The 23,608-nt window shown below is 38.6% G+C and overlaps 1 protein-coding gene across 2 annotated transcripts; it reads left to right on the top strand.

Moving 5' to 3' along the window:
* Positions 1-2,121: 2,121 nt before the first annotated feature.
* Positions 2,122-21,040, top strand: NMI (N-myc and STAT interactor). Of its 2 annotated transcripts, none has more exons than XM_042994431.1 (8): positions 2,122-2,330; positions 8,310-8,398; positions 9,112-9,207; positions 11,912-12,074; positions 15,967-16,073; positions 16,161-16,347; positions 18,935-19,041; positions 19,774-21,040. In XM_042994431.1, the coding sequence occupies exons 2-8, from the start codon at positions 8,315-8,317 to the stop codon at positions 19,957-19,959; spliced, it is 930 nt and encodes a 309-aa protein (XP_042850365.1). In that variant the 5' UTR covers positions 2,122-2,330; positions 8,310-8,314; the 3' UTR covers positions 19,960-21,040. The 2 variants fall into 2 exon arrangements, with proteins under 2 accessions (XP_042850365.1, XP_007078596.1); XM_007078534.3 differs by lacking the exon at positions 2,122-2,330 and adding an exon at positions 2,897-2,977.
* The last annotated feature ends 2,568 nt before the right edge of the window (positions 21,041-23,608 follow it).

Genomic DNA, 23,608 nt, shown 5'->3' with positions numbered 1-23,608 from the left:
GGGGCAGAGAGAGAGGGAGACACAGAATCTATAGCAGGCTCCTGGCTGCACAGAGCCAGACACGGGGCTCGAACTCACTGACCGCGAGATCATGACCTGAGCTGAAGTCGGACACTTAACCGACTGAGCCACCCAGGTGCCCCAATACTTCTTAAAACTCTTAATGTGCTGATGTGCATTGTGAATCTCCAGAAGTGAATCCAGTATGCAACATTTTTCAGTCATATTTGGCCACAGAATTCTTTCTTCTCCAGGCACCATAGAACACAGTGTGGAGACACTTGATTTCATGGCTGAGAGTAAAATATGATATCGATGTCATCACATATTAGTTGCTTGATTTTCATCACCTCTTTAAGCCTTAGTGCCCTCATCTGCACATGCGGGTAATACCCGTATCTCATATTATTGGCAAAATAAAAAGGGTTATAAAATGTCCAGGAGTTCTCTGTAGATGTTAGCAGTTATGATTGTTAATAATAATATGTCCACGAGCTGACTATGTTCATCGTTCGAAGTCCCATCACTCTGCAGGGGACTGGATCTGAAGACTGTTACACATGACTCAGCTTTAGTATGCAGGTGGCCCAAAGGCTCCCCTACTACCTGTATCCTTTGCCCTTTAGCAGGGTGAGTCAATATTAGATCAGTCTTACTCTGCTTATCATCTTATGAAAAACTAAAATAAGATCAAAGAAGAAATGGTTGAACTCAATAACCTCTAGAGTTCACGCTCTCTAAAATTCTAAGGTGGAACAGAAATAATTCTCAAGCTGCAACAGATGGAGTTTTTGTACTTTCTAGCTGGGCTGATGAGCACAAAAGTCCTTGTCATGCACTAAAGCAACTTTATTCCCATTGTATTCTTGACATAAATGAATTTGATTTTTGTACATCTGTTATTTTCGACCACTTTGTCGATTGTTATATATGACTGTATAGTGCTATATAACCTAGAATGTATGCCTGGAAATCATTTTGATACATCTCCTTCTTGACCTCTATTTATGAGCAAGTGCAGCTGTGGGGTGGTTCTTTGTGTAGGATTAAGAAATACGGCAGTTCTTAAAATAAGCCAGATGTTTTTATTTTCAAAGGAAAAGATCACACTTAGTGAAGCATTTATTTACAAGTTTCACAACAAAACAAAAGATTGTAAGAAAGCTTTCAAGGGACATGGGTCACAGAAACCAAGCGAACACCACAGCTTTTTCCCAACTTCATAGCCTAGAGGACATTGCAAAAGACACACAAAAATTGACCTTGTGCTGGCTGTAAATATTTATAGATTGAGATTATAATGACCAATGACTTATCATGAGAGTTACTATCTTGAAGAGAGACTTCCACTTTGACCTTATTTGGTTTCTATCTACTTTTCCAACAACATGTCCAGGAATATACACATAAAAAGGGTTATTTTAAAAAATACATCCTGAAATTAGTGCTTATGCAAACTTCAGGAACACTTTGCAGACAGACTCCTTTCAAACAAAAACAAAACAGCCACTTTTTTAAAAATTGAAGTATAGTTGACTTACTATATCCTATTAGGTTCAGGTGTACATGACAGTTATTTGATAATTGTATACATTACCAGGAAATGATCCCCGTGATAAGCCTAGTTACCACCTGTCACCATACAAAGTTATTAACGATATTATTTACTATATTTCTTGTGCTGTACGTTATATCCCTGTGACTTATTTATTTTATAATTGGAAGTTTGCACATGTTAATCCCCTTGACCTACTTCGCCCAACCCCTCTGTGCTTTGGTACCTGACAGTTTATTTTCTGTATCAAAAGAACCACGTCTTAAAAATCGAAACTGAAAATACTTACAACTCGTGAGTAATTCACCATTGGAGACACCACATTTGGTATTCCAACAGTGGTTAGGTTTTTTTGGTTTCTTTTTGTTTTTGTTTTTCTTCGGGTGAAAAAAAGGTGATTTTATTAAGTCTCGGGGGACAGGACCCAGGGGCAGAAAGAGCTGTGGGAACAGTGGTTACTTTTAAAGAAAATCTCCATATGAGCAACAATTTCGTGTGTGTCTTTTCCTTCTCCTTCCCTCCCTTTCCCTTTTAACGTCTTTTCCTTTTTTTTTTTTTTTTTTTTGCGGGGGGGGGGGACGGCGGGAGGGGGGTGCAATTGTTTTTGGTTTTAGCAACCAAGCTGTTGCTCCGAACTACGAACTACGAGCATTTGGGGATAAGGCAGCCCTTGCGTGCGACCCCGGGACTTCTGGCGACGCTCCTTCCGCGCTCAGCCGGGTGAAGTTTCCGGAAGGGCGCCCTCGCTGGGAGCCGCGTCCCACCGGAGAGGCGGGTGAGTGGCGCCCTGCCCCCCCCCCCCCCCCATCCCTGCTCCTAGAGAGGCCCTGGGTGGGGAGGGAGACGGGTTCCGCGGGTCCCGGGGCGGCAAGTGGGGCGGCGGCCGGCAGTGAGCCGAGGGGTCGCTACGGTGACACAGCCGCCAGGGTGCGTGCAGGGCGGGGGTGAAGCGGGCCGCGTCTGTCTCACCACCATCCCCTCCCCCGCTCTGGCCTCTGACCCCGTCCTCTTGGTTTGCTTAATTTGAGAAATTGAAACTTAACATGGTTGGTGTTTCCTCAGTGTTCCTGTGAGAGTGTCTCGATGTAGTTCTTAGGGGAACTTGATTCCTTAAGATTTACTCTCCTTGTCAGGTGCAGGGTTTGGCAGTTGTGCCTCACTTTTTGGAATATGCAAGGATTTTCTTGAAAGAGATCCAAAGGAGAGCACGCAGTTTTTCTGTCTCTAGAACATGCATGAGTTTGTTTTGTTTTGTTTTGTTTTTTTAAACTATATATGTGTACCGCCATTGTATTAAAAACCACTTCCTTTCTTCCTTCCCCTCATTTCCTGTCATTTGCTGCGGGGCAGGCGTATGGAAGGATTCCATTCTATCAGGCCTGGCACAAAGTGATATGAGTATATTAGGAAAATAGGTGGTAGGTGAGTGGTGATGATTTGCATTGGATTTTTCATTCGCTGTCATAAGAATTACCATAGACTTAGTGGCTTAAAAATCGCAAATTTATTATCTTGAAAGTCTATAGGTTATTGTGCTAAGTGAAATAAGTCATACAGAGAAAGACAGATACCATATGTTTTCACTCTTATGTGGATCCTGAGAAACTTAACAGAAGACCATGGGGGAGGGGAAAAAAAAGAGGGAGGGAGGGAGCCAAACCATAAGAAACTCTTAAAAACTGAGAATAAACTGAGGGTTGATGGGGGGTGGGGGGGCAGGGAAAGTGGGTGATGGGCATTGAAGAGGGCACCTGTTGGTATGAGCACTGGGTGTTGTATGGAAACCAATTTGACAATAAATTTCATATATATATTTTTAAAAAAAGTCTGTAGGTTAAAAGGCCAACCTGGATCCCAGTGGGCTAAAATCAAGTGTCTGCAGAGTTGCTTTTCTTTCTGGAGGCTTCTGGGGTGAACCTATTTTCTTTTTTTTTCCTCCAGTTTCTGTATGCTGCCCTCCTTCCTTGGCTTAGTGATGTTCTTTCTCCATCTTTAAAGGCAGCATCACTGCATCTCTCTGAACATTATTCTGTTGTCACATCTCACTCTGACTCTGCTCTTTGGCTTTCCTCTTTACTTTTAAGGGCCCTCATGATTATATTGGCCCCATGGATAATCCAGAATGATTTTCATATTTTAAAGTCGTCTGATTAGTGACCTTGATTCAATCTACAACCTTAATTGTAATCTGACATATTCATAGATTCTGGGGATTAGGCATGGGCAACTTTGAGAGGGTCATTATTTTGCCTACTATTTGATGGTATAAAAGGAAGCCTATTACTGTACATCCCACTAAGCAAAAAGGGGAAGTATCCAGACACTAAATATACCAAAAAAAGTTCTGGGAATATTATGTAGTAGACCATTTATATGAGTTAAATATGTTGAGAGTCTTTATTACAAACTCTTAAAAATATTGATTTAAAAAAAAGCAATCAGACAAATAATGTTGCCATTTCTGCTTTCCGGAAATGTAATAAGAGAACTTCACATGTATGGAATGTCCTGAGCAGAACAAATACTAGTTAAGATACCACAGTTGTCAGTGTGTATTCTTATATTGTGCTCTGAGTGGATGCAAGGAGGAGTGGACATGGTCCTTGGCCTCAAGGTCATAACCATCTAGTCATGGAAAATGACACAGGCACACAAATAATTAAAGCTCTCCAAAAGAGATAAAAGAGGGAGAAGTAATGTCCTTTAGGGGAAGCAGAAAAGGCTTTAAAAACTTGGGGGAAATTTGGGATGGACCTTGAAGAACAGTAGAATTTCATTAAGGTTGAGAGGAGAGGAAGTGTATGACATATTGAGGGACAGGAGGGAAAAGAGGGACCTTCAAGTGTTCAGTATGGTTAGGGTGCTTAGTGTAGAAGTTGTCTGAATAAGACTAGAAAGTAAGTTTTGGTTAGATTGTGTAAGACCTCAGATGACTGTTGAGTCTCATTAAAAGGATTCTGTAGTTGGTGCAATAGGGAGCTACTAATATATTTTGAAACCATCTCATACTTACAGAAAAGTTGCAAGTACAATACAAACAACTTTCCTTTTTCCTGAATTATTTGAGAATAAGATTTTAACTTCAAGACCCGTTGCTCTGGAATTCTTGAATATATATTTCCTACACAAAACATATTCTCTACATAACTAAAATTCAGTCATCAAAATCAAATTAATATTGATACATTACTGCCATCAAATCCTTGGATCCCATTCACATTTTGACAGTTGTACTAATAATATCCTGTGTAGCAAAAAGGCCCAATTCAGAGTCATGTACTGCATTTAGTTGTGATGTCCCTTTAGTCTCCTTCTGTCTGGAAGAGTTTCTCAGCCTTTCACTGGCTTTCATGAGCTTAACACTTTTGGAGAGAACAGGCCAGTTTATCTAATGTTTCCTCATACTGAGATTCAGATTATGTATCTTTGGCAGGAATATCATAGAAGTCATGCTGTGTTCTAAGTGCACCCTATCAGATGGCAGATGATTTTGGCTTATTTCATTATTTACTTTGTTTATTTTATTATGGTGGCATCTGCCCGGCTTCTTCAATGTAAAGCTACTTTTTACCCTTTGAAATTAATATGTTGTATGGAAGTATTTTTTTAATTTTTTTAACCTTTATTTATTATTGACAGAGAGAGAGAGAGAGAGAGAGAGAGAGAGAGAGAGAGGCAGAGAGAGAGGGAGACAGAATCTTAAGCAGGCTCCAGGCTCTGAGCTGTCAGCACAGAGCCTGACGCGGGGCCTGAACTCACAAACCGTGAGATCATGAGCTGAAGTCGGACACTTAACCGACTGAGACACCCAGGTGCCCCAGTTGTGTGGAAGTATTTTGAAACTAACTGGATGGTCTTTTTCTTACCAAAATTTCAATTTATGTATGTATGTATGTTGGTATGGACTCATAGATTTTTAATTTACTCAGTGGACTTTTTTTATGCTTAATTCATAATGATACTCAGTGTCATTATTTATTTTTATGCTTTATTTAGTCCCAGATTTGGCCAGTGAGAACCTCCTCAAGCTGGGTTTCATGTCTTTTCGACATGCCCTCATCATTCTTTGAGCACTTCCTTGCTTTCTGGCAACATTAGGTGCTTATTTTGTATTTTTCCTGTCCCAGTCCTGGTATCAACCATTTCTCTGAAAATCCTTGGTTCCTTGTAGTGGAGGATGGTATCAGAAACCAAATTCTGGGGGCTAGGTGTACTCATTGCTATTGTCTTTTCTTCCAGGCCCTCTCAGCAGACAGAGCTAGGTATATATATACAGATAGATATGTACAGCATGTATGTATCTTTCTGTCATTCTGCCTATGGATATCATGAGATTACACTGATATCTCCATTTCTAATCCATAGCATTCATTCTAGTTTTCTTTCTATATTTATAATTACCTTCCCTGGCAATGAAAAACCTGACTCCTTTTATCTTTTGTATATTTACTTACTTGAAAAACCCCCTTTATGTATGTTTGACCATTGGAAGCTCCAGGCTTATCTTGTATATTTCTTGTCCCATAGGTAGAATCAGCCATTGTTCCAAGGAGCCCTGGTTCTGTTTATTGGAGAATAGATTAGAAACCAAGATCCAGGTGCTACGTGATTCCCTCTGTTTTTGGAAACTGCTAGTGTTCACACTATTTTTTTTTTTGCCAGTCTTCTATTTTATTTAATTAATTAATTTTAATTTTTTAAAAAAATTTTAACATTTATTTATTATTGAGAGACAGAGAGAGACAGAGCATGAGCAGGGGAGGGACAGAGAGAGAGGGAGACACAGAATCTGAAGCAGGATCCAGGCTCTGAGCTGTCAGCACAGAGCCTGACACGGGGCTCGAACTCACAAACCGCAAGATCATGACCTGAACCAAAGTCGGAAGCTTAACCGACTGATCCACCCAGGTGCCCCTAATTAATTAATTTTAAAATGTTTTTTTATTTATTTTGAGAGGGAGGGAGCAGGAGCAGGGGAGGGGCAAAGAGAGAGGGAAAGAGAATCTGTGGCAGGCTCCCTGTTAGGGCAGAGCCCGATGTGAGGCTCAAACTCACGAACCATGAGATTATGATTTGAGCTGATACCAAGAGTTAGATGGCCAACTGACTGGGCCACCTAGGCCCCCCAATCTTCTGTTTTATTTTTAAATAAAATAATATTTTATTTTAATAAACAGGATAAAAACAGGATAAATATTTTTCCTGTTTCTTCTACAGGAGTAGTGAGAATTTAGCTCTTGAAATTTTAGAGGATTATATTATATCACAAACTGGTTTTTAATATGTTTTTAAAGCAATAAAAATAGTTGTTATATTATTCCTTGTCTCAATTTTGATCTGGGACTTACATCTGGTAAATTCATATGCAGGCAAATGTTTACTTTTTTTGTGCCATGGATTCCTTGCCAGTCTGATAAAGCCTATAGGCCTTTAAATTTTTTTTTAATGTATAAAATAATATATAGACAATTACAAAGGAAACCAATTATATTGAAATATGATTATCAAAATATTTAAAAAAGCAAATTTTTGATATAGTAATATACATCAATATATTACAGCATATCACAATACCTAGTAATGAGTTTAGTAGCTGCCATCATTTTGAAACAAGGTTAAACACAAACATATTTCAGGACTTCTGCAACAGTTACAATATTTTATGAAAATATTTGTGTCCTCTTGGTGACTTTTGTCCAGGTGCTGCAAATACTGTGTGGCTTGTTGCCTTATGTTCATATCTGAAGAGAGATGTTTCAGTGAGAGGTTGTTAGAAGTAAAGTTGTAATTTTGGGGGCACCTGGGTGGCTAAGTCAGTTAAGTGACCAACTTTAGCTCAGGTCATGATCTCACGGTTCGTGAGTTTGAGTCCCGCATCGGGCTCTGTGCTGACAGCTCAGAGCCTGGAGTCTGCTTCAGATTCTGTGTCTCCCTCTGTCTCTGCCCCTCCCCTGTTCGTGCTCTGTCTCTCTCTGTCTCTCAAAAAATAAATAAATGTTAAGAAAAAAAAAAAGAAGTAAAGATGTAATTTTTTTCCTATTCAGGTGTCTGGACAGGGGAGGATTTGTGAAAATTCTGATAAGAATTTCCGTACATGCAGAGGAAGGGTGTTTGGGGCCTTTCTACTCCATTTACATTTGGGGAGTACAATAGGAAGAATTAGATAAATCAAAATCTTTGAAAAGACCAAAATAGTTATCTTTTAATATGGGGCACCATGTTATGATTAAGATGTGAACCTCAAAGGAATATTAATACCTGTTATTTTCTTTCCTTTTTCAGAAAATTTTAGACTTGTGTTTTTTTCTTTTAAATTTATTTATTTGTTTTTTAAAGAGAGAGAGAGAGATTGAGCACACACATGAGCAGGGGAGGAGCAGAGAGAGAGGGAGAGAGAGCTGTGAGCATAGAGCCTGATGCAGAGCTCGGCCTACTACCATGAAATCATGACCTGAGCCAAAAATCAAGATTCAGATGCTTAACTGACTGAGCCACCCAGGCACCCCTGTTATTTTCTATCATTGTGTTGAAAAGCAAAGGATTTCTAGACCCCTTTTATGTCTGTATAGGTATGAAAGTTATTTGAAATATAGGCATTGTTCAAATATAAGCCACATGATAATAAAAACTTTGATGATAGGGAAAAAATATAACAAAAATACATTTCTTCTTCTGTAAAAGGATAAAAGTTATTTCTTCTTGAATTTGTGTATATGTGTGATTTTTAAAATATTTACTTTTTTGTAATAATTAGGAATCATGGCAGACAGTGGAAATAACAAAAGCCAAGTTCACGAGGAGCTTTGGTTAGAGGAAGAATTTATGAAAGATGAACAAAGAGAGGTAAAAATTACTGGGTACTATTAAAAATTAATTTATATCTATTAGTTTTGCAGTGAGGCATGTTTTGTATGTTTTTGTCCAACATTACTTTGAATTTTTTTCAAAAATTTTATTTCCATTATTCAAACCTTACAAAAAGAATCGTATTTCTGTTCTTTCTCTTACAAGGCTTACAACATTAGCTGTTTTCTTTCACTCCCTTCCTCCTTTTTTTGATTTGCACCCAGAAGTTAAGAGCTTTCTTAGCAATTATCTGATGAGACCCATGAGGGGATGGGGGTTCAGGTAGCTTAAGCCACTTACCCAGGGCCATATGTGTGGCATGTCAAGGCAGCTGTACTGTGGGAATCATAGCAAAAATTTTTTAAATTGCCTTTGAGTAACATATGTCCACAATTATAGTGCAATTTAAAAGTCATATTGTTGTCACAAATAGCCAGGCAAGGAGTTACACTGAAATGAGATTCAGGTCTGGGTCTCAATCCTTGCCCCACTATAAAAATGTCTGTGACCTTGGTCTAGTGTGAAAGGTAGTTTCCTTGTTTGCATGATGGAGATAATACTACTTGTCAGTGGTAGGAGAATTATTAGGTGATAATGATGATGTCTTTCTTTGCCTTTATCAAGATGATAGAAATTTAGCTTCTTTAATTTGTTTAGAAAAATGAAGTCAGGAGCTGTTTAATTTTTTGGTGCTGTTTGATATTTTTTAGAGATTAATTGATAAAATTGCAAAGGAGAATACTCAGTTAAAGGAGGAGATCCAAAGGCTTGAGGCCGAGTTACAAGAGTCCACCATAAACTCCCAGGTACCTCTTTATTTTGTATATCACATTCTTAACGGACACCATTTTTCCGAAAAAACAATTTAGTTACACAGAATTCACTTTTAAAACACTGTAAACATTGATGGCACCATTGTTTGTAATAGCCCCAAACTGACAACAACTCAACTGTCCCTCCCCACTAGACTGAATTATTAATTTGGGGTGTATTCACACAATGGAATACCATACAGCAATGAGAATGAACAGATCACAGCTATATGCAGCCACATGGATGGATTTCATAAACACAATGTTGAGCCAAAAAACGTAAAAGAGGATATACCAAGTGCTTCCATTTATTTTTATTTTTATTAATTAAAACATTTTTTTAACGTTTATTCATTTGTGAGAGAAAAGAGACAGAGCACAAGTGGGGGAGGGGCAGAGAGAGAGGGAGACACAGAATCCAAAGCAGGCTCCAGACTCGGAGCTGTCAGCACAGAGCCTGACGTGGGGCTCAAACGCATGAACTGCGAGATCATGACCTTAGCTGAAGTCAGGTGCTTAACCCACTAAGCCACTCAGGTGCCCCCATATGCTTCCATTTAAATAACGCATAACAGCAGGATGTTAAAAGTTAGCATCCTGGTTGCCCTTGGAGGCAGGTAGGAACTGGAAGAGAACCCAAGAGGGTTTCTGGGTGTTGGTCATGTTCTGTTTATTGATCTGGGTGCTGGTCACATGTGTGTGATCGTTTTGTAAAATTTCATCTGACTGTACGTTTCTGATAATACATTTTTTTATATTTATGTGTATGTTTTTAAATTTTTATTTATGTATATGGTAATGCAAAACAAAACAAAACGGTTATTATCAATCACTTTGGGATCAAATTCTTCGTCTTCTCACTAAGTGCCTTTATTGTTCTCTTCATGCAAGTAACTTAAATGGATTTCACAGTTTAAAAAAATTGGACATATATCTTCACCATTTAAATCCTCTCCTAAATTTTCCTGTATTTGAATTAGACATAACTTTCACTCCTTTTTCTCCATGACAACTCATACTGTTCCTTTAAACAGTTAAAATGCATAAAGCATTGTCATATTTTGTTTCTGAAATGGGGGATAGGATATTGAATATCAGGAAGTGGAGTTCCCCATGTTTATGGGACTTACGGGACACTGTTACAATTGTAGTTACTTCTCAGACTGGAGATGAAATCAGCCAGTCCTGTCACTCAAAGGATCTTGGGAACCCAGCCAGCTCAGCTGATACAGTTTACAGAGGACTGAAACTATGGTCCAGAGAGCATACATGCATTGCTCCTGGCCAAGTGTGCCCAAGACCAGAATCAGGCACTTTCATTCCAGAAAGCTCTCGACTTTTCAAGGTATATTGGGTATTTCCACATTATTGGGAAACACTCCGCCTATTCTCAGACACTGCCAATTGTTTTGAAACTGGACTTATGGAAATCAGAGATTCTACTGAAGTTACATGTGAAGATATAGAACAAATGTGAAATTAGGTCAAATAACTCATTGAATATTTCTTAAAAAAATTTTTTTTTTAACGTTTATTTATTTTTGAGACAGAGAGAGACAGAGCATGAACAGGGGAGGGGCAGAGAGAGAGGGAGACACAGAATCTGAAACAGGCTCCAGGCTCTGAGCTGTCAGCACAGAGCCCGACGCGGGGCTCGATCTCACGGCCGCGAGATCATGACCTGAGCTGAAGTCGGACGCTTAACCGACCAAGCCACCCAGGCGCCCCTCATTGAATATTTCTAACCCCTTTGCAATAACACACAAATTTTCTTTCAGCATGTAAAATAATCATGGGAAATAGAAATGCAAACAACAGATTCATTTGTGCATTTATGTATAGTTGTATATGTCTGTTAATCCCAATGATTTTAAACAGATAAGTATAACCACTTAACTTTATCCTTCAGATTATGAATCTTGTTGATAGTGTCCCTTCACATTTTTATAAATCTAAGTTTGGTAATGGTTAAAAAGTTGATGGGCACAGTCCGACTTCAGCTCAGGTCATGATCTCACGGTCCATGAGTTCAATCCCCGCGTCGGGCTCTGTGCTGACAGCTCAGAGTCTGGAGCCTGCTTCGGATTCTGTGTCTCCCTCTCTCTCTGCCCCTCCCCTACTCAAGCTCTGTCTCTCTCAAAAATAAATAAACGTTAAAATTTTTTTTTTAAAAAGTTGATGGGCAGGTGTTGGGGAAGGGGGAATTTAAATTTGACAATTATTAAATCATATAATTTGGGAGGCTTTCTTTTTGGATGAAATTATCTGGGTTTGCTATTAAAATAAACTTAGTATATATGCAACTCTAATTTATAACACTTTGCAATGAGAATAAACATATTGTCTTATGATTCCCTTGTAGGATACCCTATTATTGGTATAGTTGTTTAAAAGGTACTTATCTACAGGAATGATATAGACTTTAGAATCGAACACCATCCAATATTGGCTAGTTTAAACATTGATTAGATAAAATGAGAGATTATATACTTATAATTTCATCTGGGAAATAATATTAAAGGATCAGCATCTGGGAAGAAGTAATTACTAAAGATATTCACTAAGACCACACTTAGCATTCTGTGGGGTTCTGAAATCAGTGGAGAATGAATTATTGGATGATCAAATCACATTATCACAGGAAGGGCTTAAGTTATTTCTTGTCTTCATTTTAATCAAACATTTCTGTTTAAATTAGATTAAAGAGGATATTCCTGAAACAGAGATGAAATTCACATCTTTAGAGAATCCTGAGAATGACAGCCAGTTTTTAAATGTCTCCTGTTCATTTCAAGTGAGCTCGCAAGTTCTTTATGAGCTACAGAAAGGACAAGCCCTTATCACCTTTGAAAAAGAAGAAGGTATGAGTAATGTTCAAAAATTCGATCATGTTACTTTTGGAAAGCACAGGCACTTTCAAAGAGCTTTCATAGATATTTGGCTATTGCTTTATAATTTTAATATTTGTCATTTCATCTCATCTCATAGTAACACCTTGGGGCAGGTAGGATTGTCCCCATTTTTTGATGAGAAAACTCAGACATTAAGAGCGTTGAGTGGGGCGCCTGGGTGGCTCAGTCGGTTGGGCGTTCGACTTCAGCTCAGGTCATGATGTCGCAGTTTGTGAGTTCGAGCCCCATGTCAGGCTCTGTGCTGACAGCTCAGAGCCTGGAGCCTGCTTCGGATTCTGTGTCTCCTTCTCTCTCTGCCCATCCCCCGCTTGTGCTCTGTCTCTCTCTGTCTCTCAAAAATAAATAAATAAATGTTAAAAAAAATAAAAAAAAAGAGCGTTGAATATGATCATTTGTTCAGAACATGACTCTGGGACTCAAGGTGTTGTGATGTCCAACACTAGTGTTTTTACTCCATCTGCTACCTCCAAATACTACTAGTAATACTTTTTTTTTTTTGAGAGAGAGAGAGAGATGGGGGGGGGCAGAGGGAGAGAGAATTCCAAGTAGGCTGTATGCTCAGTGAGGAGCCTGATGCAGGGCTCGATCCCACGACCCTGGGATTATGACCTGACTCAGGGTAGGGGCTGAAATCAAGGGTAGGACACCCATCCAACTAAACCCCCAGAAGCTCCCCCCACTTTTAACTAGTAATAATATTTTAAGGTAGTAGAGCTCTACATGGTTCTCAAAGTTCTTAAAGACATCTCATTTTATACTTACTTGACTCTGTGAAAGCAATATGATAGGAGAATTACTCTTTGCATCTTATAACCAAGAAAACAGATTCTCAGGTGTTTAAGTGACTTACCTAAGGGCACATGACCGGTGAATGGAAAGAGTGCAAGAGACTGAGGTTTAGGAATGGGACCTGATGTTTGCTAAGTCTGCCATGGTGTAGGACTCTATTCTCCTTAGTGAGGAGAATCTGGCTTTGTATGCCAGATTTTCCCATTTCTAGAAGTGTGATTTTAGTTGGGTTCTTCCTAAATCTCAGATTTTTATGGCAGTGGTAGTACCTATCTCATGGGATCTGCGTTGAGTATTAAATGAGAAATGTTGGTAAAATACTTCGCATGGTATCTGACACATAATAAACACTTCATAAATGTTAGCTGTCATTATTGCTACTTGTTGGGAATTTTCCAGATAAGGAAAGATAAAGAACTCGCTGAAGGTTCATACAGTTAAAAATTGCAAAGCTGAGAGCCAAACCCTGAGGACCCATGTTCTTTCTCCTAGACCAGCAGTCCTCGGAGCAGGCCACTATGCTGGGCCTTCGTTCTTGTATTTGTCACATTATGGGGTGGGTCCAGATGGTCTTAAGCCCTTCCGGTGCTCAGGTTCTGAGAATCTATGGTTATAACTTGTGTCTCCGTACACCTGGTCCATCACCATAGTCTGCAAATAAATGTTAAAAGGAAAGACATTCTAGCAGGTTAGCATAGGCACATACTGTTCGTTCACCATGGGTCCACCCTGGGTCTGCTTCTACAGATGAGGGTGCCAAGAGCCCTGTGTTGGCAGTCGGCAATGGTGATGGGGATATAATCAAAAGCGAGGATTTGGGAGGCAGGGATTCTGTGCAGGAATTACCTGGGAATGCTGGGAATAGGGTTCTCTTCAGAAACAGCTGCATCGCTGTTTCCACTCTTGGCCCAGCTCTGAGGTCTTGCTCCCCTGGGACAACTTTGGGCTCATACACAATTAAACAGAAGTTGGCTTTTGATAGTCAGAGTCACAAAAGCTGAAAAGCAAGTGGTCCCTTTCAGCTGCGTCAGATCACCAGATGTTGGAGTTTGGGTCGGGGCGGGGGGGGGGTGTGGAAAGGAAAGAACATCATCTAACTGTTACTTCATTGACATTTTCTGTTGTTGCCTGTTGCCACTAACAAGAACGTAAGTTGTAATTCAAGTTATCCAGTCATATCTCAGTACAATGAGTGTGAATTCCCACAAGACAACGCCCTGCCTTTTAGCCTGTTTCTCTCTTCCTTCATCTGTGGTGCGTATGCTGTTCGGTTGTCACAAACACATGTGAGATTTATAGGACTGGGAGTGGGCATCTCTTATCTTTGTGACAAATTAGGTTAAACAGCTCTGTATTAACAGTTGAGGTGTTACAAACTCTCATATCACATAATTAAAAATAAATACACACCCACATGCATTTTAAACTGAACTATAGTTGCTGTCTGGAGTTTTAATTTTTGGCATAATTATATTACTGAGCCTCTCCCATTTGCACAAATAAATTAGATTTGATAGTTTTGTGATTGGTATAAGCTATCATCTTTTTAATGAATGATCTCCAGGGCATTTTAGCAAAAGTAACATTCTTCATTAAATATGGCAAAAAAAAAAAAAAAAAAAGATTTGCACTTTGATATTCAAGCCCGTGTGGTCTTTAATATGTAAACCTTAAGAAAGACAAAAATGAGAATTTATTTCTTTGGTTTTTGGCATATTAAAGAGAAGTGACAAATGATAAATAAGATTGTCAGAATGACACTGACACAAAAGTTTTTCCAGCTTACTTAACGTGGAAGAAGTTTCTGGCTGTGCCTTAATGCACTAAGGAAATTCTCTGGTCATTCTGTGAACCGTGGAGAGGAAGGGTGTGTGGCTGTGCTGAAATAATATATGAATTTCTAAAGAATCACCAGGCTTATCTCTTAAGAGCTGAATCTAGAACTTCATGAGAATTTCTTTTTTTTTTAATTTTTATTTATTTTTTTTAATGTTTTTATTTATTTTTGAGACAGAGAGAGACAGAGCATGAGCAGGGGAGGGGCAGAGAGAGAGGGAGACACAGAATCTGAAACAGGCTCCAGGCTCCGAGCTGTCAGCACAGAGCCTGATGCGGGGCTCGAACTCACGGACTGTAAGATCATGACCTGAGCCGAAGTCGGAAGCCCAACCGACCGAGCCACCCAGGCACCCTGATGAGAATTTCTACACTATCACTTATTTCCAGTTTTACTGAGAAATAATTGATACATATCACTATGTAAGTTTAAGGTGTACAGCATGATGCATTGATCTACATGTATTGTGAAATGATGACCACAGTAGGTGCAGCCAACATCCATCTTCTCGTTTATGTGCAATGAAAAGAATTCCTATAGCTACAACAACAAAAAAAAAAAAAAAAAAAAAAGGAAAAAGGATTTTTTTTTGCTTGTCATGAGAACACTTAGGCTCTACTCTCTTAACCCCTTTCCTGTATACTGCACAGCAGTGTTCGCTGTAGTCACCATGTTGTACATGGCATCCCTGGTACTCCGTCATCTTATAACTGGAAGTTTTGTCATTTTTGCTGATGTATTTTGATATTTTGACGTTAATATATTTATTTGTTGCTTTGGTGGCAAGACCATTATCACTTAGAAGCCCTAAGAAAATTAAAAAAAATTAAATCCTTTATTTTATTTTATTTTATTTTATTTTATTTTATTTTATTTTATTTTATTTTAATTTTTAAAAAATGTCTTATTTATTGTCGAGAGAAAGAGAGACAGAGCATGAACGGGGGAGGGACAAAGAGAGAGGGAGACACAGAATCTGAAACAGGCTCCAGGCTCCGAGCTGTCAGCACTGAGCCTGATGCTGGGCTCAAACTCATGCACTGCGAGATCATGACCTGAGCCAAAGTCGAACATTCAACTGACTGAGCCACCCAGTCGCCCCTAGATCCTTTAGAATTCAAGAAAATTTTAAATATTTAGGATAATTTGTTCTTAACCAGAAGTGAAAAAATTTATTGAAATATTGGAAATTAATACTCCCAAATTATTTTTCAGTTGCCCAAAATGTCATCAGAATGGGGAAACATCATGTGCAGATAGAGGATGTAGATGTGGAGGTTATGGCCAAGCCAGTTCCATTAAATTCGGGAGTCAGATTCCAGGTAACATGTTGATTAAAGCTTTTTAGAATTCTGTTAGATGTGAGCACTTTTCTCATCCATATTTCTGAATATGAAACGATTTCCCAGGTTCATGTAGAAGTGTCTAAGGTGAAGATCAACGTTACTGAAATTCCTGATGAATTGCCTGAAGATCAGATGAGAGACAAGCTAGAACTGAGCTTTTCTAAGTCCCGAAACGGAGGTGGAGAAGTGCTATGCGTGCAGTATGATAAGCAGTCCCGGAGTGCTGTGATTACATTTTTGGAAACTGGAGGTATTCACACATGTAGGAAGTTAAAAAATACTCTACCATTTATATTTATGTTTGCCATTTCTTTAAAAAAATGTTTTTAAACGTTTATTCATTTTTTGAGAGATGGAGACAGAGCATGAGTGGGGGAGGGGTAGAGAGAGGGATGAAGACACAGAATCTGAGGCAGGCTCCAGGCTCTGAGCTGTCAGCACAGAGCCCGATGTGGGGCTCAGTCCCATGGACCGCGAGATCATGACCTGAACCCAAGTTGGACACTTAACCGACTGAGCCACCCAGGCGCCTCTATGTTCTGCCATTTCTGAAAGTATTCCTTTGCTACTTCTTCTATTTGGAATTTATTAAGTAGAATAATAATAGATTTTTAAAAAACCTTTTAAAATGGTGGAGTCCTGAGAATGATTTCTGTGAATGCTACTGAGAATAATATTTCAAGCACATCAACTTTGTGCATTCTCAGCACATGCCAGGCAAAGAGCCAGGTGTTCTATACATGTGTCTCCTCTTATCCATAGCACAATTCTGGAGACAGGTGTTGTACCCATTTTATTGATGTGGAAACTGAGTCCTAGGGAGGGTAAATAATGAACCCCAAATTATAGTGAGTATGTGGCAGAGAAATTTAGAAACACATGTGTAAACTATCACTTCCTATCCCACCTATTAAGATGGACAACGGTCTCTTAGTTGGAGGGAGTAGATTCCAGGGAAGGCAAGGCATGAATGGAAAGAACAGTGAGACATCTGTTCCCTTTTTAGGTAGAAATGGAGTTTTTACCAAATCATCTCAGGGGGCTTTACATTCTTATGATTAAAAATATACAATTTGGGATGCCTGGGCAGCTCAGTTGGTTAAGCATCCGACTTCGGCTCAGGTCATGATCTCACAGTTCGTGGGTTCGAGCTCTGCATGTGGCTCTGGGGTGACGCCATGGAGCCTGGAACCTGCTTCAGATTCTGTGTCTCCCTCTCTCTCTGCCCCTCTCTCATGCACGCGGTCTCTCTCTCTCAAAGACTAAACATTAAAAAAAAATACACAATTCTACAGCAGCTGCTTTTGTTAATATGTTCAACTGATTATCAATGTAAAAATATCTTGCTCTAGTTAATCCAGTTCTTAGGGTTTCTCCTGGGTTGGCATATGTAAAAGAAAGCCAGGTATACAATTTAAAAAAAACATTGATTGATTGTTTATTTCATAACAAAGTAATACATGCTTTTTAAAGAAACTTGATAATAAAGAGCAGGGGCTCCTGTCTCGCTCAGTTGGTGGAATGTGCAACTCTTGATCTTGGGGTTGTGGGATCGAGCCCCCTGTTGAGTGTAGAGATTTACTTAAAAAAATAAAATTAAAAAAAAAAAAAAGAGCATTAACTTAGTAAAACTGGAGACATTTCCTTAAACTTGCCTTTCTCCTACTATTTAGTTATGGTTACTTGAGTGGCTTTCTAGATCTTTCTGGAAATCCTGGATCATATGGTGATTCTATGTTTAATGTTTTGAGATGACATACTATTTTGCACAGTGGCTCTACCGTTTTATATTCTTACCAGCACTGTACCAGGGTTTCAATTTCTCCACATCCTTGCCAGCAGGGGCCTGCCCTCTTAACCACTGCACCATATTGCCCATCCAACATGGACTGGTGAGAGGCAAAAAAGCATACATAGTGATACGATATTCTTAAGTACTGTTTCTGTTAAACTTGATGCAATCTGAAACATTATTTTTTTCCCCTCCAGGAGAAAAATGCTGCTCAAAATAAATCTGATTATTCTTTGTGCTGGAGAAAACTGATGAATTTTTGTTATTTGCCTTCAGTTTCTAGATAACGATCAAATCCCTCCCCTCCCTTGGTTAACATCATTATATCAGCTTACTGAAAAATATCATGTATTAGTTATAGGACAACTAAGTAATTTTATATAAAATTTTATGTATTGTAGTAATATAGTAATTATATATGTGTGTATACGTGTATATTATAAAATGTATATATACAGTATTCTTTTTTTTTAAGTTTCTTCTATTTTGAGAGAGAGAGAGAGTGAGTGTGTACAAGCAGGTGAGGGACAGAGAGGGAAAGAGAAAATCCCCCACAGGGCTCAAACTCATGAACTGTGAGATCATGATCTGAGCCTAAATCAAGTGTTGGATGCTTAACCTAGGAGAGCCACCTAGGCGCCCCTATATACAGTAATCATAGTTTTCAATTATACTTCTTGAGAAACTGGGAAACTCACAGTCTTGTTAGGATGGGTGGGCTACTTTTTGCATATGGTTATTGCATTTTATGGAGCTCAAAGTAGATCTGTCTGAGGACATCACAAACTTCTGCATTGACTGATTGCAGTGGATAGTTCAAGACAGAAGATCTATTTAAACCCCATTATTGTTTGGTCTTATATTTTCCAAAATTATGTACTGCAAAGTCTTTAAAGTGGACTGTTGAATTTTTTGTAGAATTTTTAAAAATGTAATCACTAAATTCACTATTTACTGTGATGTTGCATTTGAAGAAAGTTTTAACTTTGGTTAAAAATGTTTATGATATTAAAAAGAAAATAATTTTTTTAAAATTTACTTCTAGTTGCTGACAAGATTTTGAAAAAGAAAGAATATCCGCTTTGTATAAATCAAAACTACTATAGAGTTATTGTTTCTCCATACATAGAAACAGACTTGAAAAATTTTCAGGTAAAGTCATCTCTTTCCTTCATTTTGAGAACTTATTGCTTAACCCCACCTCACAAGAAATAAAGAAGTTGTGTCTGTTACTGTTTGAGACTTATTAGTGAGCAATATCAAAATAGTTTCTTCAGATCTGCTTGGTGCAAAATAAGTGTGTCTTTTTTAAAAAATATTTTAGTGTGAAATTATACCTTATTTAATTTATTACACTCTTTTTAAAAACTGAAAGTACTCAGGTAATGACATAATATTTTTGTATATGGAGACATAGCTACATATCTTTCATGTGTCTACTGTCATTGGGCATTAAAAATGATTCTTCCTGCTCATTTTCTCTGAACTCATTATCTGTACTGTTCCTACTTAGGTACTAAATGGCACCACAGTCTTACATAGTCCACCAACCTGAAAGCTACAGCTCATGCTTAATTCCTCATTTTGCTTCACCTCCAACATTCATTTGGTCATTCAGTCTTGTTACTTCCACCTCTGACTACTTCTGTCACTATGGTCCTTCTGTCCATAGGGATGCCCTTCTTTCCTCCATTTGTCATAATGCTGCCTGAGTTATCTTTCTGAAACTCAGATCCGACTTAGATATTCTGTTGCTTGAAAAGTCGTTCTGAGGCTCCTTGTCTCTTCTAAGATAAGGTCTGAAGTATTAAGCAGAGCTTATAAAGTTTTGCAATTCAAATGTCTTAGAAAAGTTTCTATTTATCTTTTGTATTTTCCTTTTAGGCATTTTCAGGAATATCTAGGAGGACAGTGCTTCTCACTGGAATGGAAGATCTTCAGATGATGGATGAAGAAATTTTAGAGGATTTAGTTAACATTTACTTTCAACGGGAGACGAATGGAGGTGGAGAAGTAGAAGTGGTCAAATGTTCTCTAGGTCAGGCTTGCATAGCATACTTTGAAGAATAGAGGCATGGAATTAGATGAATATTAGAGCTTCTGAGCCCAAAACACTGTCCATGTGTGACAAAAATGAATATCCCTTTCCTTTAAAAAACGAGAACTTGAATTCTTAAGTGTCCATTTATTCTTAGATACAAAAATATATTTCCATGTTTTTGAATTCTTGTTTCAAACTCTGCTGCATGCTTACAAGTGCAGTAAATGTACTGTATTAAAAAGTTTTGTTTGTTCATAAATGATGTGGACAGGTGCCATGTCCATTGAAATCAATCATAAGTGATGCAGTTGTCCCCCTGCTATGTTGGCTCATTCTGTCGTGGGCATGTGGGCCAATTCTCTTTTGGCCCCAGGTCCACCAACATGCAGACTTCGCTCAACATTTCCCAAAGAACTGTTATATTCAGCTGTTTGTGATTTCTGTAGACTTTGAATTTCAAGGAACTTCAAGGGTGATCATTTCCCTCTTTCCCATTGTATAGCATTTTACTCCAGAGCCCCAAAGATATTTTTCAGATCTGAGTGTGGTCTTTTTATTTAACATTTTCTTCTCCCAGAGTGTCAAGGGTCCCCTGATTCTTTCCAAGACACCTTCGTCAAATAGAACTTGTAAAGGCCATAATTGTCTTTCCTTTACACTTGTAAGGGGAAGAATAAGCTTAAGGGAATGACATCCTTAGAATAAAGGGAGAGGTAAATGCAAAGCTAGGGACTCCTCACTTATCACGCTGGATGCAGGGGAGTGCCTGAAGATGAAAGCACATGCCTTTGAGTTTGAGAGAGACCCAGTTCCTTAGCATCCCATTGTTTTTAAGTTGTAGAAACTAAACAGTAAAATGCAAGGTTTCTATTCAGAGAAGGTAAAATTCTTTTTGGTAAAGAACGTGTGAACAGCTTTTATCCTAATATGGTATGTTTCATAAGGAGCCAATGGCAGAAGTAAATTTATAGTAAAATGTTGGCAGAAATAAAAGGCTTTAGAAAAAGATTCTATGCCTAAACTTAACTCATGCTGCCTGCCATCTAAAATAAAGGAAAGGGGCACCTGGGTGGCTGAGCCAGTTAAGCATCTGACTCCTGATTTCAGCTCAGGTCATCATCTCATGGTTTGTGAGTTTGAGCCCTGAATCGGGCTCCGTGCTGACAGTATGGAGCCTGCTTGGGATGCTGTCTCTCTCTTTCTGCCCCTCCTCTGGTTGCACTCTCTCTCCTTCTCTCTCAAAGTAAATGGACTTAAAAGAAGATCTCATTGCTTTCACATTTCTCTTTAGAATGAGAGATGGTGCCTAAAAACTGGAAATTTATAATAAATCTTCATATTCACTGTTTTAGGGGAAAAATGTCTCATATATCAGTTGTTCTTTGGGAATAGTAAGCTTATTTCAAGCTCAAAATATTGAGAAAAATTTGAAGAACCTTATTTAATTTTGATTGGCACAAAAGGTATGATTTTTAGCCTGTCGCAGACAGACGATCAGAAAGAATGTTTTCCTAATATTTAAGGCAAGGTTTGGAATAGTCACTTTTGTTTCTTTTGGGAGCATTTTTTTCAGCAGCAAAATAGATAAGTTCATTCAATTCTAAATATTCACAATTTTTTGATAAATGTTTTTGATAAATGTTACTTACCATAGAAAATCAGACTTGGGCTCCTTTCACCAGTTCCACCCTTGTGTAATCTGCCCAGATCTCAAAAATCAACCATTGGCTCTCCTGTCTATTTTTAGAGTTTTAGAGATTTTACAGGAAGAAAGTTTCCTTTGAGAATTTGCCAAAAGATATCGACTCTTGTGTATTAAGTTAGGAAGCCTTAGATTGTCTAGGAAGAGACAGCTCTACTTAATGTATGAAAAGACACTGTCAGCATATAAGTCAGGAAAGATAATTATGTGAAATCATGAATCCTTCTTGCCCTTTGTAGATTTATCAGTCAGGATAGCTTAGGTTATGTTGTATTAACAACCTCCCAAATTTCTGAGGCCTAATGAAACAAAAGTTTAATTCTCATTCATGTTGAAAGTTCAACAGAGGTTGGTAGGGGGAGTCTTTTTGTCCTAATCACTTAAGGCCCCATCTCAAGACACGCTTCCCAAATCATGGAGGTGGAGAAAAATGAAGTCTGCAGAGTCTTGCACCAGCAATTAAATGCGGTAATTTAGAAGTGCTGATGTCATTTTGTCTCACATCTCATTGGCCAGAAATAGTCATACGACCTCACTGAAACAGAATAGAACTAGAAAATTATATCTTGTAAAAATGAGGAGAACCAGATATAGTTGAGCCAAAATATCAATGAATGTAGTTTTTTCTGTCCTAGTGATCATCAATATTTGTTGTTTTGTTTGTTTGCTTATAGTTTTTTCAATGTTTATTTCGAGAGAGACAGACAGACAGAGACAGAGACATTGCATGAACAGGGAGGGGCTGAGAGATAGGGAGACACAGAATCCGAAGTAGGCTTCAGGCTCTGAGCGGTCAGCACAGAGCCCAACACAGGTCTCGAACTTGCGAACTGCACGATCATGACCCGAGCTGAAGTCGGATGCCCAACCAACTGAGCCACTCAGGCGCCCCTGATCATCAATATTTGGATCACTCTTCTTCATACACAAAATGCACTCACACCAAAAAGTTGCCCAAAGTCATAGCATCAAACTCAAAAGTGCATGAACTCTAGGCGGTGTGTGGTAGTTTTTATAACAAGTCTGAATGTTACTCCTCTTTATCCAGAGACACCCCCCCCCCCCCCCCCCCCCAGTATTCAGTAGTGGAACTGGAACAAGATAACTGCAAAAAACTCTCTCATTTGGAGAAAGAGATCAATAGGAGACATATAGTGGCCTCTAGGCCAAAGCCATTCTGCCATCTCCCTGAGTAGATATATACTCCATACACCCTGGGTGTGGAATTTTGATTAGGCCATGATTCCACTCTGGAAATTCTTCTCTTGCTCATTGTCCTCATAGTTGCTGGACATTCTTCTTTTTCCATTATTCTCCTTTACCATATATAGAATATATCCTTCTTGGAAGCTGAAAAGCTTGCTTACTGTTTACACTGTGATCAATGTGATCAATGTTTGGGACCAACGTTTTTAAAGTTTTGAACCATTATAGTCTCTTTACTCTGGCTGGTGGCTAGTTGGCTGGTACAGTTCAAAAACTTGGTAGGCTTCTTATCTACTTTTGGGGTGAGCTTACCTGTGCTAACAGCCACACTGGCAGCTTTTTCTAGACTTCTTACAGTTGCTGTAATTCTCCACTTTCTTCCCTGTTCTTTTCTCTATCTTTACTTAATTGTAGGTATCAGGCCACTTTTAGTTTCTTTTCCCTTAGCTAGTTTGTCTAGTTGAAAGGGTTATTGAATTCAGAACATTAATTGTTTCTTGTTGCTGTTGTCGTTGTTGTTTTGAGGGACCTTAATCTGTTCAGAGTTCCAAAGCTTGATTTGATCATTGATTTGAGCCTCCCAATAAAGCAGAGTTATAATCAGTCTTTGTTACTCAAAGGTGTTATCATTTGGAAATGAGGAGTATTTTTCCTTCCAATCCTACAAGTTCCCATATTTCTGGACTTTCTCTATTTACTTTCATTCTGGCATTCAAACTGGCTGATTCTTTTCTAAGCTCATTTCTTTTTTATATTCCTTTGTCAAATGC

This window comes from Panthera tigris, chromosome C1 (genome assembly GCF_018350195.1).
Source record: "Panthera tigris isolate Pti1 chromosome C1, P.tigris_Pti1_mat1.1, whole genome shotgun sequence".
NCBI lineage: Eukaryota > Metazoa > Chordata > Mammalia > Carnivora > Felidae > Panthera > Panthera tigris.
Note: the sequence above shows the minus strand (reverse complement) of the source record. Positions and strands in the feature narration are given on the sequence as shown.

Coding starts and splice junctions, on each gene's coding strand:
- NMI (XM_042994431.1), top strand. CDS start 8,315: ATGGCAGACAGTGGAAATAACAAAAGCCAAGTTCACGAGGAGCTTTGG. Junction 8,399..9,111: donor TGAAAGATGAACAAAGAGAG/GTAAAAATTACT, acceptor GATATTTTTTAG/AGATTAATTGATAAAATTGC. Junction 16,074..16,160: donor ATTCGGGAGTCAGATTCCAG/GTAACATGTTGA, acceptor ACGATTTCCCAG/GTTCATGTAGAAGTGTCTAA.